We start from the raw sequence: 18,889 nt of genomic DNA on the forward strand, positions 1-18,889 counted from the left end.
GAAACTCACCCTCTTCTCTTAAGCAAATCTGCAGAGGCCCTGCGAATGTCGGCCAGGTGGGCTCTGAAGTAGGCACAGCATGCTAGAAAGCTGGAGTCTGGTCTCAGGAGAGGCTGGAACCGAGCAGACAGAAACACAAGGCGTTCTCCTTCCCATAGGAAGTCCAGGGCACAGAGGCCAGAGGACCGCAGCTCAAGTCCGACCACTTTTTAGCTCTGCAACTTGGCAGATCTTTCTACCACTGGGCCTCGGTTTTCTCCTCTGTAAAATGGGAATAGCCATACTTGCTCCAAAGGATGGAAGTGAAAATAACAGCAGCCCCTAAGCTGGAAACGCTTTCAGTGCCTGGTACGTAAGAGGCGTTCAGTCCACATCGGTGGAAATTAAAATAACGTGCTGCTAGAATTCTGAGAGGCAGGAATCACGCATGTTGCCCGCCAGTATTTCTTTTTAGGGATGAGGGAACCTACGAAGGAGGGGAAGCTGATTCTTGTAAAAACTCGGGGGCACACTCGGTTGGTCTCATCGCTTTGAAGGTGAACTAGACATTCTGAGAGGGCCGGGGCTTCATAGAGCAAAGATGGAGAGACACAGCAAGGCAGTTGTGTAGAGTAAAATGCAGATTTTTAATTGCTTGAGTTCACATCTCATAAAAGAAAAAAAAAGCACAAGCCTGGCCATCTGCCCCCCACCCCCGCCCCACGCCGCCGCCTCCCCCTTTCTCTGCCTTGAGTCAAGAACCAGTTCCCACCAGTCTTTCTTGGGTTCAAAGTGCCTCCCCGCTCTAATCCCCCACCACCACCTCCCCAACCTCCCACGTCCACTGTGGGCGCTGGCCCTTCGGAGCTGGTGGCCTCTGCCCACTGCCCCCCCAGAGTCCGAAGGCCTGGTGGGAGGCAGGGAGGGAGATGGGAGATAAGGCAGCTCCCCCTCCCCATCCCCCACCTCTGCCTGCCAGAGGTTGATTGTAGCTCATTGTCCTGGTTCCTCCCCAGACAATGAGACTAGTTGCTGCTTCCCACCTTGCCCCTATCTGCAGCCAGCAGCCCTGCCTTCCTACCTGTCTGAGCCTGCGACCTGGGAGGCCGGGGCCTTGGGCCAAAGACCCGCTGAGCCAACACCGTTTAATTCCACACACACACACACCCCCGGGGAGCCCACCCTTTCCCTACCTCCTGCCAGCCCTGGTCCCCATGTCCCCTGAAGTGGGACAGACCACCCAGTCCCCTGCCTGCCTCTCTCTGTCCTTCCCCCTCGCTTTCTCCGCACCCCCCTCCCAACCCCTTGACTCACTCCCTCACTTCCCAGTCAAGCTGTTTGGCAGGGACATGTCAGGACAGGACAGGACAGGGCACCTGGGTTCTGGTCTTACAGGCTCCTGCTCTGCCCGCCTTCAGTGGGGTGGGGCACGTTGGGAGGATGTGTTTTGACCTGCTTCTTTAGGCTTCCCTCCCTCTTCCACCCCCTCTGCAGGGGAGCAGGCTGGGGTGAACTCCAGAGCACCTCCTGACTGCACCCAGCCGAGGCCCAGCCTGGGGCTGCTGAGGCCTGAGGGGGAGTGGGGAAAGGGGGTGCCCATCTCACCTTCATCTAGGCCAACCTGCCCTCCAAAGACTGCAACCCGGAATCCCGCACTCTGACTCGGCCAGGGGCAGTTTCTACCCCTCCTGTCTTCCTCATCCCTTTGGGACCAGGAAGGTAAAAGAAGGGACAAGAGACTCAGATTCTGTCCTTGGCTTTTCAGTTAATTGACTCTGTAGCCTCAAGTAAGTCACCTCACCCTTCTGGGTCTCATTTCGACAACTGAGAAATAGGGGGCCCCTTCCTTGAATCATTCCAGAAGCTAGGATGGTCAGGGTAAAGGGGGCTAGAAGGAGCAGAGCAGTAGGATTTGGCCCTGGCTGAGGAAGGGGGCCTCCCGCCTCCACTGGGGAGATGGAGCTGGATGCTTCTCCCACTCATGGGGGCCTCTCGGCCCTTCTCTCACAGAGAAGCCTTCCTTTTCACAAATAATCATGGCATTCTCCAGGGAGTCTGCTCCTCCTTTGATCGTGAGTTTCTTAAGAAGTCTTGATTAAAGAATCCCAATGACTGGAGAAGTCGACCGAGCCCCACGTCCCCTGAGTGTGTGCTCTCTGAGATCTGACTGGCCGGGCTCAGCTCACTGAGCAAGCACGGGTTGAGGTCCTATCCTGCGCAGGGACGCTGGGGCTTCAGAGATGACCCGTCTCTTGCAGAGCCTAGCACTTGCCCCCAAGAGCTGGTTTGTGGGAACCTGGGCACAGAGCTGGTGGCCGTGTGGGTGGGAATTTTCAGAGATGACCTGTCTCTGGCAGAGCCCAGCCCTGTGCCCCCAAGAGCTGGTGGCCGCGTGGGTGGGAGTTTTCAGAGATGACCTGTCTTTTGCAAAGCCCAGCACTGTGCCCCCAAGAGCTGGTGTGGGGGGAACCTGGGCACAGAGCTGGTGGCAGCATGGGTGTGACTTTTCCACAGTGGCCAATGTGGAGGGTGGGGACGTGGGAAGGACAGCAGAGAACCCGGGAACACAGGCAGGGACAGATTGTGAAGGCTGATCAGTGGCTCCCTCAGACTTCCTTCGGGGCAGCGGACAGCTAGGACTTGTGTGACAAGATCAGGTTTGTATTCAGACCCATTTAACAGTGTGGATGGATCCTGGGCCAGCCTGAGTCTCTTTTCCTGGCAGTGACAGTTAAGACCTCTCTTGGAGGACTTTTGTGAGGAGGAGAGGAGATTCGGTGCCTCACAATACCACTTAGATAGTGAGTGCTCATGAAAGGTTTGCTCCTTTCAGTGCTATTGGTGCCCGGATTCCAGATGGGGATCGGTGGGGGCCTAGCCTCCCAGCCAAGTGTAGTAAGGATCGGGAGGTCAAGGACTGTGTTTTGGACCCTCAGAAGAGAGGGCCCATGGGATATAAAGAGGTGACTGATGTAGTGGAGCCCTGGGAGGGAAGGGGGCAAGGGAGGAGCTGGAAGAAGAGCTCAGTGGGGCACCGGGAGGGTGAGGTGCCCAGTTGGTAACTGAACAACTTGGATTCAGGGCCCTCGACATAGAGTCATCCTTGAGGCTGTGGGGCATGTGGGCTGACCCTCCAGAAGGGGCCAGATATCCACCCCCAGGCATCCAGTCCTCTCCCACCTGCCACTCATCTCCTATTCCAACCCTAGTCCCCTCCCTCTCCAGAAAGGTGCCAAACCTACAAGACACCATGAAGTTCAAGGTGACAGATGTCTTCTCCATCTGTCCCTCCTCCCTTTCAGGATCCAGCCCTTCAGGATCAGGCTTGTGGGTATGAGCCAAGCAGGAAAGATACCCCTCAAAAGATGCCCCATCCAGCGCTTTCCCTAAGGACCAGAGAGGAGAAGGATGCACACCTACAGGTGGCGTCAAGGTGGTGGCCTTCCTGGGCCTTCCACTACCCGCCTACCACTGTTCCCTTCTACACCTGGCTGCTCCCAGCTTGACAAGCTATTTGCTTATCTCCCGACCCAGAGGCAGGGCTTTTGTAACCACAAAGAGATACGACCACAGTATGTTTCTATGGGCTGCTTGCTGTCTGGCCGATAGCTGTTCCCCAGGTGCGCTCATGTCCATTATCACATTATTGAACCATCGAAGGCTAAAGTCACACATTCCCACCCCTGCTCTTCCAGGGCCAGCTCCGCCAGGCTCCCCTGCCTCCACTCCCACCAACTCCTTGGCAGTCTCTGCTGCACTGCTCCTCTCTGCACCTGTGTTTCCTCATCTATGAACAGGGAGCTCTTAGGCTAGATGGTCCCCATCTAAGGGACCCGCCACCAGCTGAAGGATTCTCCCACTGGCCTCTCCTCTCATCCCCAGTCTCTCCCGGGGTCTCATTCTGGGTCCTCTGTCCCTTTGACTTTCCTGTCTATTTATACACAAAATTCACCCACAGCATTTCAGTTTTCCAATAGAATCATTAATTACCCCAGTAATTAAACCCAATTAGCATTGTAGGGGCCTTTCTGAGTGAGGAGCCATTAGCCAGGGTGAAAATGCACAGGCGCGAGAAAGAAAACCCACCCTTTCCCAGCATTAAAAATGAAAGCAGGAGACAGCACGGCAAAGCAGAGGGCCCCAATTAAAGCTGGGGCCTCGCTCATTAAGCTAATTTGACATGCTATCCCGGCAGCCTCTGGTGGGAAGCCCGCCAGTGGAGCTGGCTAGGAGCTCTCTGTCCGAGTTCTGTGCTCACCTTGGGCACCGAGTGGGCCCCCAGAGCACCGCTTCCGGGCCTCCAGGCCCCTGCCCAGGGAGGGGAGTGAAGAGTCTCTACCGATTTTTCCTGAGCACCTGCTTGCTACCCACCTCCTGGACTTTAGTGTAGCTAATTACCCAGAGTAGGTGGGGCTGGGCTGGGGGATGAGGGGGCAGCGCATGCCAGGTGGGAGGTGCAGCCATGAAAACTGAGAAGAAGAGCAGAACCTCACATTTCTGGGGCTTGGGGAAAGGACAGAAGTGGGCAAGCACTCTCCTCTTCGGCCCTGGGGCTGAGGGGACTCCCCTCGTGGGCTGGCTGTGAAGACCAATTGAGACTGTATAGGTAAAGCCTGGCACATCATAGGTGCATCCTCGGCCACGAATTCCCGAAACTTCAGCATCCATCCCTGGTCATCCCAAGGCCCTAGCGGCAATGAGGGAGGATGTGACACCTGCGTCTCCCAGGTGGAGAATCCCAGGAACAGAAGGAGGAAGACCCAGAGCCAGAGGTTGGCGGAGTTTACACCACGCGTCATGTTTTGTAACTCCTGGGCCAGAAGGAGAAGGGAACAGGGAAGAATGGAGGTTTTACATGTTTTGGGTGCCCAGTAACATCCTGTGGGCTAGGAATGCCCTGGTCCCAGCAAGCCCTGGAGTCCTGACGTGTGGGAATAGGGGGGTGCTGTCTGCCTTCCCAACAAAGTACCCCAGCACCTTGGCTCCCAATAGGCGAGGGTCCCGTGTATCAGGTACCCTCACCCGTGATTCTGGGGCCTGGTAGGTATGTGCCGGCCGCTCGTCTCCCCAGGAAGGGAAGAAAGGAAGGCCAAGGGCAGCATGTGTAGTGGTGAAGAGTGTCACCTCTTCCTGAACCAAGCCTCGTGGAGACTGCTCGAATTGGCTTCCTAGACAGTGTGACCTTAGGCAGGTTACTTGACCTCTCTGTTTCCTCATCTCTGAAATGAAGCCAGGAAGGCGACCCAGCTCCAGAGTTGTTGTGAGGATTAAGTGAATTAACAGAAGTAAACACTTAGGCCTGGGCCTGGCACAGATAAGTTACACACATATGTTAACTGTTCTTGCCATCAGTCGGCAAGTGCCTTATAGGGAACTTCCTCCTTCTGTACTTTCTCTTCCTGGGAGGGAGTGGGCAAACCCTGGCTTGTGCTGCCGAGCACCCAGACCCAATCTTGGGGCAGCCGAAGGTGGCAGGCGGCACCCTTCTCAGACATGGCAGAATGTGAGGCCACGCTCCCCCACCTCTGCCACCAGCTACCCCTGGGCGTCCAGGGGCCGTTCTGAGCAGTGTGGTGGGCCAGGCAAAGAGGACCTGAGAATGGGTGGGGGGGGTGGGGACGAGGGGAAGCGTGTGGCCAGGAGGCTGGCCTGCACCCCTTCAGCTGGGCGCTGTGCCCCGCTGCCTACGTGCTCGATCTCTCTGCAAGGCAGGACAGGAAACGGGTCCTGGCATGCCGGGCCCCTACCCAGTGACTCTTGAAACCCCAACAAGTCTGAGCTGGAAGCCGGCCTGGGCGCGGCTCTTGATAGATTCATGTTGGGCAAAGGGATGGCAGGGAAAATTGGGGTAGAGTATGGGCGAGACACCCCCCCATTAAAAACTCTGACACTCCCAATGACGGGGGGGGAGCTGAGGGGAATGGCAGGGTGTTGGGGTTTTCACCTCCCGCTTCATGGGTCCCCTTGTCCCCTCTAGCCCTGCCCCGTGGGGCAGGAAGACAGGCCTTGGCAAACAGCAGGGACCCGCTCCCCTCAGCATTTTGCCAAGAAGAGGGTGATGATTGCAGTGCTGAGAAAGGAGGCAAGGCGACAGCCTGAGGCCGGGAGCACAGTGAGACCAGGCAGGCAGTATCCCCAAAGACCCCAGGACCAAGGAAGTCCTTTTATACCGATGCCCTCCCTCCTTCAGCCAAACAAGATGGCCTTGCTTTGGGCCCATTTTATGGGTGAAAAGGCTGGGCTTCGAGAAGGCTGTGGGCCCTATGGGTAGTAAGAGCTGAAGTTGTAAGTATCAGGGCAAACTAGAAAGTGTGTGCCCGCCTGCCACCCCTCTAGCCTCCCGGGTGCTGGGGAAAAGGACAGCCCAGGGCAGGCTTTTTCCAGGGACTGCTGCGGGTGGCATGGCGTGAGAGCAAGATGGCGGGGAAGGCCCAGTGCCCCCCGTCAGGCAGATACCCCCACGCAGGGGAGGCCTTCAGGCTGAGGCTGAGTTCAGACCGGGGGTGAGTTGAAATGGTGGCCACACTTCGCATTCCACTTCTTCCTGTGGTTGAAACCAGTCAGAGGTTAACACTAGGGGTAGGGTGATGACCCAGGTCTTAGGGTCTCGTTTGGTGACTTTGGGATTGGCCTGGGGCTGGTGTTGGGGTTTACCCTGTGGTTGGGGAGGATGCTTCTTGGGGTTAACACTGGGGTGGGTACAGTGAGCTGGGGGCATGAGGGCCAAAGCTGGTGTTATCAGAGGGGTTGGGAGGGTTCGAGGGATTCGGCTCCCGTGGCTTATATTTGGAAGAGAAATGTCCATTTTCACTTGAGCCTCAGACTGGAGAGAGAATCAGAACAGAGGTGGTGGCTGAGCTGAAGCAGGCTGAGTGTGGGGGTATGAAAAAGAGGTACGTTGTGAATGTGACAGAAGGGGGCCATTAAAAGACACCCCTGTCCCTTTTCCCTAAGTTCCACTCACCTCTGTTGTGATCCAGTCCGCCCCAGGCCCCGCTGGGGTGCTATTCAGACATAGCCTGGATTTCTGAGACACTGGGGGTTACTCTCCTCTGCAGGCTTTGAGTTCTCCCAACGGCCAAGGGAGCACAAGAACCAAGGGCTTGCCTCCCCCGGCCCACCTCCACCCCCAGCAGCTAAGTTCAGGCCTGCTTCAATACTTGCATCATCTGTACGGTGAAGGGGTTCTGCCCGACCTGGGAATGTTCCGTCTAACCTAACCCTCGGGCTGCAGTGAAGCTCCACTGTCCAGACCAGTGAGTCCTGCCCGGAAATGAAATGGGTCCGGGATCTGCAGCAGGCACCTTCTTAGGGCTGCCTCAGAAGCTGGTAGAGAGAACGTTGTCTCAGGCTACAAAGTATCTTCACAGAGGTCCTGCATTTCAGCACAAGGAACGCTGAGACCAGGGCCTTTCTGTGCCGGTGGGCTCATTTTCCTGCCAGCCGCAGTGCCCAGCCGGCACCCCGAAGCCTGGACGGCCCCTGCCAGTCCAGCCCTAGGAGGAGCCCCCAGGTGCAGGAGGTAGAGCTGCTGGCCCACACGGAGGAGACTGGCCCCCAGATGGAGGTGCTGGGAGACACAAGTGCCAGCCCAGGGTGAGACAGACACACGGGCTAATGCTGTAGGGTCCGAATGCCCGGTGCGGGAGTTGGAGGGGGGGGCGGAGGGGGTATGCGCATGCGCATGCATGCCTCCCGAGGTCAAGAAACTGCACAACCTGTAGTCAGGCTGCCTGCCTCAAAAGGAAAGACAGAAGAGAGGCAGGCCCGGGGTGAGAAGAGCAAACGGCAAAACTTAATGACTTTAATATGAAAGAATTTGCCACTAATTAAGCACAAACACTCCACTAATGCAGGGAACACATGTTGTGGATTTCACTTAAGCAGGAACCAAACGAGGTGCAAACCTTCCGAAATGATAGCGGTTTACCAGCCAGAGGAAGACGCTGCCTGACCTCGTTTCTGCTCTCAGAAGCACACGCCTTTGTCTCGGCAGCCTCCCTGCCTCCCTGGCCAAGGCTTCCAGCCACACTTCCACTGTCTGTGTCTCTCCTGATCGTCTGTCCTCAGAGAACCCACCTGCACCGCTCTGTAACCCATGTTCAGACAGCACAGGGCCATCAGCTCCAGGCTCCCCAGGGCTTCCGGTCCTCTGCACCTGTCTTCCCCAAACACACACCTCGCACCCCTCCTCCTGTAGAGCTGACAGCAGGCTCTGCACACCGGACGGCCTGCACCCCTGATCTGACCTGCCTCAAGGCCCTCTGCCCCAGGACCCAGGATACCTCCCCTCCGGAGAGCCCACCCGTCCCTAGCCCCCTGCTCTGGCTTGCGTGGGGCTGCCCTGCCTGAGATCCATGCCCTTTCCTCCAGGCCATTTTGCCCCACAGGGAACATTTGGCAACTTCTAGGGAGATTTCCGGTTGTCACAATGGAGGAAAGGTGGGCAGAGGCCAGCGGTGGCACAAAGCACCCTGCTGCACACACAGCTCAGCCCCACAGCAAAGAATTATCAGGCCTCAAATGTCAACAGTGCCGGGGTCAAGGACCTCTGCTCTGGGGCAGTGGCCTTACCATAGCAAGGACTCACACAAGATCCCATGGCAGTTAGCAGAGCCAGAGCGGAAGCCAGCTCAACGGATTTCTAGGCAGCTCCTTTCCCCAAGACTGTAATAACAGTATGGCCATTCATGTAGCTTAACTACGTGCCAAGCGCCATGCTCTCGTGTACATGAATTAGCTCACTTTATCGTCGCATCAACCCTAAGCAGCAGCAGTATTCATTGTTCCCATTGCTTACATGAGGAAACTGAGGCACAGAAAGCTTGATGCTTGCTGTGTCGCCCAGCCAGTAAGTAGCACGCACAAGCCGGGGCCCGTCTGAACTCCAGGTCAGTGCTCATGGACGACTTTCTCTACACCCTCACCACAGTCCTCTTAACCCCTGCCCTGTCAGGCTCCTACCCAACCCTTCCCTCTTAGAATGCACCTGCCCAGAGGCCCGCAGGCCGTCCCTCCCCTCCCCGCTCCCTGCAGTGGCTCAGCCCTCAGTCCTGGAGCCGGGCAGGGCATGGGCAGAGCTTAGCACTGGGGTGGTCCGACACGTCCCTTCTGGCAAGAGGCAGATCTAGAGAGTTCCACTTCCAAGCAGGTGGTGAACATCAGCACAGAAGCCACAGGACTGAGACAATGCATATGTTGATACTGAGCTTTTAAGAGGTTCTTCTGGGGAGGCCTAGGGAATTCTCCCTCTGTTTGCAGGCAACCCCCAGCCTCTTCCACCCCCACACATCCCTTGTGAAGAGGCTGCTGCCTACGCTCCCCAAAATACAGCCTTAAAGATGCACCCTTGCTGAGGGGAGCCCCGGCTGCCGTGGGCGTCTGCTGTGAGCCGTGTCGTCTACGCAGGTGGGGTGGACAGGGTTGGCGTGGGCTGCAGAGATGGGCCCTGTGGAAACCCAGACTTCGAGGCCTCCAAAGGCCAGGCCAGGAGAAGCTCATGCTGTGTTGGGAGGGGAATGGAGCTGGGGGCGGGCGGGGCGCTTGTAGGCTTCTCAGGGCTAAGACCTTGGGAGCGGGGCCTCCGGCTACAGCTTGCTTGGGTGAGAAGAATATTTTTCACCTCTGGTCTAGACTGAGGGAGGAAGTGGGGCTGGGTGCTAGGAACTGGGACAGAAGAGAAAGGGAAGGAACCAGGAAGTGGCATCTGGTAAGCAAGCAGAGGATGTGATGTCGTGGGGAGACGAGAGGTCAGGCAGACCTCTGCCTTTTGGGGTGCAGCTTCCGAGCCTCAGTTAGGGAGGAGATTCAGGCCCTGAGCTGCTTGCCCTCCGTGCAGATGGGAGGCCTCACCTTCCAGCTCCACCCTCCTGCTCTCCCTGGCCTGGAGCCCCATCTGGCTTGTAGCCTTTGCCAACTGCTCGGGGGCCCCCTCACCCTACTGAAGCCCTGGCCCCTGCCTTCAGAAGAGCAGACGCTGTGACGGATGTGCGAGCAGGTCCAGGGGCCCTCGGGTGGCTGGACTACCTCACCCAGGGCAGGGGATGTGCTCTGGGAAGCCGCCTCCTCAAAATCAAGGCTCAGCTTATTCAGGACTGATGAAGAGGACTGGGGCAGGGCAAGGGGTGTGCATTTTTAGCAGAAGGAGTAACAGGGCAGGGGGCAGCTGGTATTGCTCCGTGTGGCAGGAGAGAGAATGGGGAAAGGAGGTGGCTGCAGTCTCCGACACCCAAGATTTGGCCTCTGGATTTGATCCCAGAGGCCGCAGGAAACCGTGGCAGGATTTTAAATAGAAAATGATTTCAGTTTTAGAAAGTGGCCAATGGGGCCACCTGGGTGGCTCTGTCGGTTAAGTATCCAACTCTCTTGGTTTCTGCTCAGGTTATGATCTCACAGTTTGTGGGTTCGAGTCCCGCATGGGGCTCTGTGCTGGCAACACAGAGCCTGCTTGGGATTCTCTCTCTCACAAAAATAAATAAAAACATTAAAATAAAAAAAGTGGCCAGTGGGTTAGGGGAGAGTCTGGAGGGCTTACCCAGTGGACTATGGCCTGTGCCAGGGGCAGGGCTTGGGAGGAGGAGGGGACAAGGCAGGAGGAAGGAGATGGCAGATGCTAAGGGGCAAAGGGAAATGTTTGGGATTTACTTAACTGGGCTAGAGTTGTGGCCCAGGAGTATTGAGAAAATAAGGAAGTGAGACTCTGCTGGAGGTGGGGGGTGGGGGTGGGAAAGGGGCTGCGCTGGTGGGAGGGACATCAGGGGAGTCTGGATTGGGGCCAGTGGGGATGGATGGAGAACAAAGATGAATCACACTGTGTTTGTGCAGATGCAGGAGAGCCCTGTGCGTGAACCTGGATTTGCCTGGCATTCCAGCCAATCTGGGAAGCCTTCCTGGAGGAGCGGGGCAGTATACAGAGGTGGAGCAGCCACTTGGTAGAAAAAGTCCAGAGTCTGATCCAGGGAAGGTGCAGAACTAGGGTGGAGAGAGAGCCATGCAGGATAAGTCCAAAGTATAGTCTTTTGGGGCCATGGAGTCTCAACACTCTAATTTTATAGAAAAGGACACTGAGGTCAGGGAGGGGAACTGTCCTACCTAACTAAGGCCGAATAGAAAACTGTGACCAAGTAGTGGCGACCAGAGACCTCCTCTCCCAATCTCAGTACGTACCCTTCCTCCCCAACGCCTGGCCAGAGGAAATGTGGCAGAGTACAGGGCGAGTGGTACAGGGGGGACCTGAAGGCTAGAGATGGACAGGGGCAGAGCTGAGAGGGGCTGTCTCTTCCTGGGATGTCCAGGTGGAGGGGCAGCTTGGGACTGCCTTTGCCCTGGGCCTTGCAGAGGGGAAGGCCCACGTGAAACTGGCCTGTCAGAGAGATCCAGGTGTCCCTGGCCACTTGCCCCTCAGTGGGAGAAGGCAGAACCCAGCTCCCTGATTCATCCCTGTCCCCCAACCTGTCCTGCTAGGTTTCAGAGAGAGATGGGACCTGCCAGGGCAGCCCCCAGCACCGTCACCACAACCCCGGGGCTTCCCAGCTTTCATGCTGCTGGGGACTGGGCCGGCCCAGCCTGTCTTGAAGATCCTGGGCTCCTTCTCCGGCTTTTCCCAGGCTGCCGCGCCCCCTCCTCTCCCACGCACTGCACTCACCCGCCCAAGGCTCCGGCGCCAGCCCCACAGCCCATCATTAACCAGCTCTGTGTCGGGAGTTGGGGGTTGGGGGGGTGGGGGCATCAGCCAAGAAGAAGAAAACATCGGCAGTTTCTGTGACCCCAAATGAAGGGGCGGAGGCACCTGGGTTTGGACAGTAGCAATTACCCCCTGACTGTGGGATTATGGGATGTTATCACCTCTACTGGCAAGGTAGATGCAGCAGGGACTCAAGGCCCCAGGACAGCTGGAGCCATCCTAGCAGGCATTGCTCCCAGAGAGAGTCCCCCAGGGCCCGCACCCACCAGGCAAAGCGCCTGGGTGCAGGAGGCAGGGGCACTGGGCCCGGTGAGAGGTGGCTAGGGGCGTGGGGACAAGCATGGGTCAGCTGTTGCTTGTTTGCCCTCTGACCTAGGTCACTCTGGACCTCATCCTGGGTCTGGAGGAGGAGTCCAAGGGTAGGGTTGCAGCCTGGGCCCTAGGGAGCTCCTGAATAATGGGGAGACTCTGCCTGGGGCATAGATTTGAGACAAGACAAGTTCAGAGGACTTCAGTGAGAACCCTGCTCCTGTGGGTTCTTGCTGGCAGAGCAGTTGGGTTCTGGGCAACACTGATTGGCAAAACCTTTCCCAGAAGAGGGGATCCTAGAAAGGGGATTCCCTCCTGATCACACCCTCTTCCCTGACAGCCTCTCCCCCAGGTGGATCGGCCTTGGCATCCAAAAGTGAGGAGCTGGCCAGCCTGGGAGCTGACATTTGGGGAAGTAGCTGGACTGGGAGGAGGGGCCCTGTAACCTTTAGGTCACTGTGCTGACTCAGCAGGGTTTCGGCTAGAGGCCCTCCCCTGCCCCCACCCCCATAGGTGAGTCATTCCCACTTACCACTTAGTTGGTTTCTAACCGGATGTCCTCTTCCTTTCTGCCAGTTCTGGGGTGGTGGGAGGGAGGAGATCTCTGGAAAGCCCTAGAGATGGATCCCAAAGGATTCTGGTCTCAGAGAGGCCCTTGGTGGGGTCCCCAGTGCTTCTCCCCTAATGTGTCCCCAATTTCCTCCAGGTCAGGTCTGCCACTGTGACCACCCAACTGAGGGTACCCAGGCGGAGTCTCAGGAAAGGGGTGGGGGACAGAAAAAGAGGGGGTCTGTACCAGAAACCCCAGCCCCCCCCCCCACCCCTACACCCACATGGGCCCAGGCCCAGCCTGCCTGGCCAGGGAGAGAAGGGTCTGAAGTTTCAAAGGGCGGGAAGAGAAGGTGCTTGAGGTGGGCACAGGGAGCAGAGTGCCCCCCCATTCTGGGCCACACCCTGCTGCGTGGGAACCCACGGCCCCAGCCTGGGATTAGCCCCATGGTGGGCAGGGCAGGCGGGCAGGGCCCCGGGGAGCAGGTTTGTCGGCCACAACTGAGAAGCCTTTGTGTTTTGTTGCTGAGCTCGGGCTTTTGCAGGTCCCTGACGTCTCCGGGGGGCCGGCCCGACGCCTGCTTTGTTGGCTCAGCACTTCTGGGAAGCCACGAAGGCAACCCAAACTGCCCAACCCAAGCTCTAGTGGGGAAACTGAGGCACTTGCACATAGACCCCGGGGGCCTGGGTCCCAGACGGTGGCACTCATAGGGTGGTCAGGGAGACTATAGGCGGTGCTTTTGTCGGGAAAAGAAAAACACATTCCTTGATATCCCTGAGATGCAAGAGAGGATCTGAGATTATGTTCCAAGATGACACCACCCAGAAGGAGGGCGGCCCTGGGGGGCTTGGTTGAGAACGTGAGTCCCTCATAAAAAGGCAGGGTGGGACGGGCACTGGGTTGGATTTACTCTTCTGTGTGTCCGAGCAAGCGACCCAACCCCTCGTGGACTCTGGGCTCCTCCTTTGTAAACTCATGGGTTACATGGTCCATTGAGCTCCAGTATGCTACCATTTTGGTGATCCTGGTTTCCACATCTGGGACAGCCCCTGCTTCTCATGCAAGAGGCGGCCTGTGAGGAAGGAGGGAACGATGCCTTGTGTGCACCACCCTTACCTGCCTGGGAGAGAAAGTTAGCAGGGTCGCCCCCACGCCCCAGACCCTGCCAGCGAGCCGCGATGCGGCCAAGAAAACACAAGGTCAAGGCTGTGCCTTCCCTCTCACACGGGGAGTCACAATCTGTTGGGAGCCAGACACACAACAAGAAACACGCCAGACATGCATGTCAGGAAACAGAAAATAAAGGGATACAGATGATAATGAAGGTGCTGGTGATGATGATGATGATGGTGATGATGGCAAAGAACACTTACTGAATGTTTAATTCTGTGCTAAGTGCTGCCCTCTAGTTTCATATGTAGTCCTTTCATCCTTAGGACCACTCTGTGGGATTGGCATTATTGTAAACCCCATTTCACAGATGAGAAATGTCAGTGCAAGCTGAGGCAGAGTGGTTAAGTCATTTGCCCAACGTTTCTCAGCTCGTAAGTGACAGAGGGAGTAGGCAAAGCCACACTGTCTGGCTCTTCGAAAGCCCATGCACATGGGAAGAGGTGGGGCAGCCCCTTAGAGGGCAGGAGGAGTGCCAGCAGCGTCCGGGAGACACGAGCTCAACTTCCAGGTCATTCGGGCCCAAGTGGTTGGTCCAGACACTTGGACCAGCCTGCCCTCCTGTTTCTGCCCCTTGTCCCAGGCCTTCCAGATAAGGTGTATGGTCCTGCCTCTTCTGGCACAGAAGAGGGCCATCCTCCTAGGCCCTGGGATCTTGCCCTGATCCAGCCCTTTCTCTGCCTTTTCAGTGGTGATCCCCACTACCCCATTCATTGCAGCAGTCAGACCCCTGGAGGTCTGTCCCCTCTGAAAACTTCCCAACCTGCCCAGTCTAAAGAATGAGGGACGTTCTCCCCAACCCTGCATCCTCGGACCCACACTGGCAGCCCCAGGGAACCTGGGGGGCTCAGTTGGTTGAGCGTCCAACTCTTGATTTCAGCTCAGGTCATGATCTGCCAGTTTGTGAGTCCCAAGTCAGGCTCTGAGCTGACAATGTGGAGCCCGCTTGGGATTCTCTCTTTCCCTCTCTATCTGTCTCTCCCCTGCTCGTGCTTGTGCTTGCACACACAAACCCACATGTGCTCGCTCACTCTCTCTCTCTCTCTCATACAAAAAAAAAAAAAAAAAAAAAAAAACCTGGAAGCCCCAAGCCAGAAGCAAGAGCTCTGGGTCTCTATGCCTGGAATGGGGTAGAGGGCTAAGGGGGAGTCTTCAGGCCTTGCCAGTGGCCCCTGCCCCTCTCAGTTTCAGATCTCTGAGATCAGGGAGTGGCCCCAAACCCTATACTCCACGAGCTCCCTGTGCCCACTGGGCTGTGGACAGAGAGGTGAACACCTTGCCCATTCTTTCCTAGTGCAAAAGGGGCAAGGGCCAGGAGAACCCAGCATGTGCACAGTGAGCAGGCACGCCAGGCACTCTCCTTACTACCCCCTACGGGGTCGCTTCTGGGAGAGCCACACTGGAAAGGAGAGAGGGGCCTTAGTCCCAAAACAGACATTAGGGTGGGGAGGGTCTTCTTGGCCTGGTGAGGCACTGATGCAGGAGATGGGGCCGCTAGGGCACCAGAGCCCCTGGCAGCGGCCGCTTCACCCCCATGCCCAGGCCACTGTCAGCGATCTCCGCTCCTGGCATTCACAGCTCTGAAGGGTGAGGTCACTGCTGAAGACACAGCAGATGAATGGCAGTGTGTGCGCTGACCACTGAAGCCGGCCTCTCCCCACACCTGCAGGGGAAGAGGGTCGCAGCAGGCTCAGTGGGCTGTGTCCTGCCCTAGGCCCCACGGTGCCCTGGCACCAATCCCAAGATGGCTCCTGGTGCCCCCGCCCCAACCCCCCACAGCCTATGGCCCAAGCCCTCCCAACTGGCTTTTCCTGTTTCTGGCTCTGTGTGGTGAAAGTTCCCCAATTATACCCACATTATCTCAGCTGCTGGGTGACCTCCAGCAGGTTGGTGAGTGGAGGCGGGAGCGGGGGGAGGAGGGGAGCACCCACTTATGCTACTGGGAGGGCCTGGGGCTCAGCCGCTTGCCAGCCGGCCAGTCAGCAGGAACACTGGGCTGTCTGGCCTGCTGACCTCACCATGGGACTCTATCTGGGGTGTGGCCTCAGCAAGACTGGGCTGCAGTTCAGGGAATCAAGCTCAGGCCCAGAAGGGACCACTAAGACTGGGGAGTCCAGCCTGCTCCCTTACAGAGGAGGAAAATAGGGCAGCTCGGGGGAGGGGGAAGTGGCTGGCCAAGGTTTCAGCTCCAAATAGAGCCGAGCAGAACCTACCCCCCACCCCCCACCTCCCTGGAGGCTGCTTCCTCCTGGGCTCCCACGAGCCCAAAGTGCTCTCTGCCAGAGGACATGTCAGAACCCAGGGGCCAGGGGGACAGCTGGAGGGGTGGGGGTGGGGCACCCCCAGGTGGGCCTTGAAGGGCTGCATGGATGTTAAATAAGCACAGAGAAGCTGGGAGCATCCCGGAAGCTTTCAGAGCATGATAAAGGCCTGGCTTGAAGGCGGGAAAGATCAGTTTATTCAGCAATCATTTGAATATCTGCTGTATGCCACACACAGAGGACACTGCAGTGACCCAGGAGACGAAGCCTGTGCCCTCCTGAGCGGGGAGAGGGTGGCGGGCAGCCTCCTCCTATCATGGTCTTCCAAGCCCTCAGAGGAGTGTGCTCTGTCTTTGTGTCTCCACCATGAAGAGGCAAAGGTGAGCCCTGAATTTCCTTCCACTGTCGAATCCCAGGCTCCCTTGGGGAGCCATTGAGGCCATCCCCTCTCCTCTAAGTCAGTATAGGACCTTCCATTGATATTATTAACGGTGCTCGATAAACTGAGTTAGTAAGGATATGACAATATGAAGCGTATAGGTGCACGGCCAATAACAGAGCTCAAGAAAGCCTGGGCCAGGGAGACCCGCTGGAGGGTCTCTGCAATGCGTTCGGGATTAGGGAAAAGCCATTCTTGTGGAATAAGGCAATCAGTAAGGAGACTAGGGGGAATTTATTCATTCATCCGATGCCACCGATCACTTCCCTCCTTCTTGCAAATTGCTATGCTCATGGGTTCCGCCGTTGCAGTCTGTCTGGCAACAGCTATCTGCTGAAGACCTACTGTGTGCCTGGTGTGGGGCTGGGCACTGAGGATGTGGCAACTGGGAGAGACATGGACCCCGTGCTGGGAGAGAAGTCACAGGCATGAACACCCATATTCCGAGGCAGAAAACATCTGTAACAGAAGTGGCTGGATTGATGCGTGCAGGAAAGATCTGGGAAGCTTCCCAGAGGAGGTGCCCTGAGTGGGAGATCCATAGGTGGAGAAGGGGAAGAGTCTTCCAGTGCTTTCTAGGGAACTGCACGAGCAAGAGTCCAGGAATGTCAGGAGGAGGGAGAGGAAGGAAGGGCATGTTCTGAGGAGGGGCCCTGTCTGATGTGGTTGGAAGGCATCCTATACAGAGAGACATGGACAAAAAGGCAGGGCCCAGATGACAAGGCTGTTGAAGGCCAAGTTAAGACATTTAGACTTGATTGTGAAAGCAGCCGGGAGCCAGTAGAGGCCAAGCCTTTGTACAGCACCTACTTCTCCCCATCTGGCTGGGTTAGAGGGACGGAGCCAGTGCACCCTAGGGTGCGGGCGTTCTGCCTTGAGGGAGGAGACCACGGCGGGGAGCGTAATGGTGGGCACTGTGAGCCCCCGTGGTCAGCGCTTCCTGCCTCCTGACACTTTCTCGTTAGTCTCACTTGGTTTGCCCAGCAGCCCCGTGAGGGGAGGACTGGATTCTATGCCCCATTTGCCAGAAGGGAAACTGAGGCCCAGGAAGGTGAGGCAGTTGCTGGCTCCGCGGAGAGCAATGCATTCAAGTCCCCCTTATTAAAACGAAGGTGTAGGTATATACCGCCCATGGAGCAGTACTGATAACGCATTGCTAAATGAAAAGGCAGCTTACAGGGGCGCCTGGGTAGCTCAGTCGGTTAAGCGTCTGGCTTCGGCTCAGGTCATGATCTCATGGCTCGTGGGTTTGAGCTCCGTGTTGGGCTCTGTGCTGACAGCTCAGAGCCTGGAGCCTGTTTCAGATTCTGTGTCTCCCTCTCTCTCTGACCCTCCTCTGCTCGTGCTGTCTCTCTCTGTCTCTCAAAAATAAATTAAAAAAAAAAAAGGCAGCGAATGGAACAATATGTATGGTATGATTCTGATTTCATCTTAAAAAAAGAAAAGATGGCTATTCAGAGAAACCTAGAAATAGAGAAATGAATATAGAGAGAAAAAAGTAAAAGAGTGGATTTCCCACAAGATGATCAGTGATCTTTCTGAGTGGCAGAGATCACGGTCTTTTTCAGTATCGTCCAGAGTGCTTTAGTAACAAGCAATTATTATTTTTATGATCAGAATCAGAAGAGGAACAACAGGCAGAAAGGAAAGCGCTCAGGGCGCAGGGCATGGGGAGGGGGTTGGTTGTGCCTGTCACTGACCGGTCCCGCCATGTCCCTTGACCAGGCACCCACGCCCAGGTGGTGCAGGTGAATGACTCCATGTACGGCTTCATCGGCACGGACGTGGTCCTGCACTGCAGCTTCGCCAACCCACTGCCCGGCGTGAAGATCACCCAGGTCACCTGGCAGAAGGCCACCAACGGCTCCAAGCAGAATGTGGCCATCTACAACCCAGCCATGGGCGTCTCCGTGCTGGCCCCCTACCGCGAGCGCGTGGAGTTCCTGCGGCCCTCTTTCACGGACGGCACCATCCGCCTCTCCCGCCTGGAGCTGGAGGATGAGGGCGTCTACATCTGTGAGTTCGCCACCTTCCCTGCTGGCAATCGAGAGAGCCAACTGAACCTCACTGTAATGGGTAAGCTGGCCTCCCCCTCCCCCCTTGCTTGTGCAGGGGCCTGGGGCCTGGGGCTCGGCCACCCTCCCTGCTGCCTCAGTGGCCCCAAGCATTCTCCTTGGCTTGGCATGCTCCCAAAGGCCCAGGTGTGGTGCTTCTGGTCCCTTCCGGCCAGGCTATCCCACGGCTCACTCAGGCTGGGGGTGTAAAGCCTTAGCTGTGGATGGAGCTGAGGATCAGGATTCAGGTTGGAAACCCCACGGCAGCAGGGTGATTGTGGGGGACCAGGGAGTAGGCAGAAGCTTCCGACACCACAGCAAGGAAGAGAGCCATGTGAGCCTTGAGCATGCCGAGACTCCAAGGAGGTCTTTGTTTGACCAAAGGGGGTACCAGGTAGAGCAGGAATGCCATAGGTTAGACATGAAGCTGTCCCCGTGAGAAGG

At 57.0% G+C, this 18,889-nt stretch overlaps 1 protein-coding gene across 2 annotated transcripts in view; it reads left to right on the forward strand.

Moving 5' to 3' along the window:
• NECTIN1 (nectin cell adhesion molecule 1) overlaps window positions 1-18,889 on the forward strand; it is a 111,134-nt gene that overhangs the window by 27,984 nt on the left and 64,261 nt on the right. For both annotated transcript variants that reach the window (XM_029957595.1, XM_029957594.1), the window contains exon 2: window positions 18,117-18,467. In XM_029957595.1, coding sequence (XP_029813455.1) covers window positions 18,117-18,467 — 351 coding nt within the window. The remainder of the gene's footprint in view (window positions 1-18,116; window positions 18,468-18,889) is intronic.

Source organism: Suricata suricatta, chromosome 11 (genome assembly GCF_006229205.1).
Source record: "Suricata suricatta isolate VVHF042 chromosome 11, meerkat_22Aug2017_6uvM2_HiC, whole genome shotgun sequence".
Taxonomy (NCBI): domain Eukaryota; kingdom Metazoa; phylum Chordata; class Mammalia; order Carnivora; family Herpestidae; genus Suricata; species Suricata suricatta.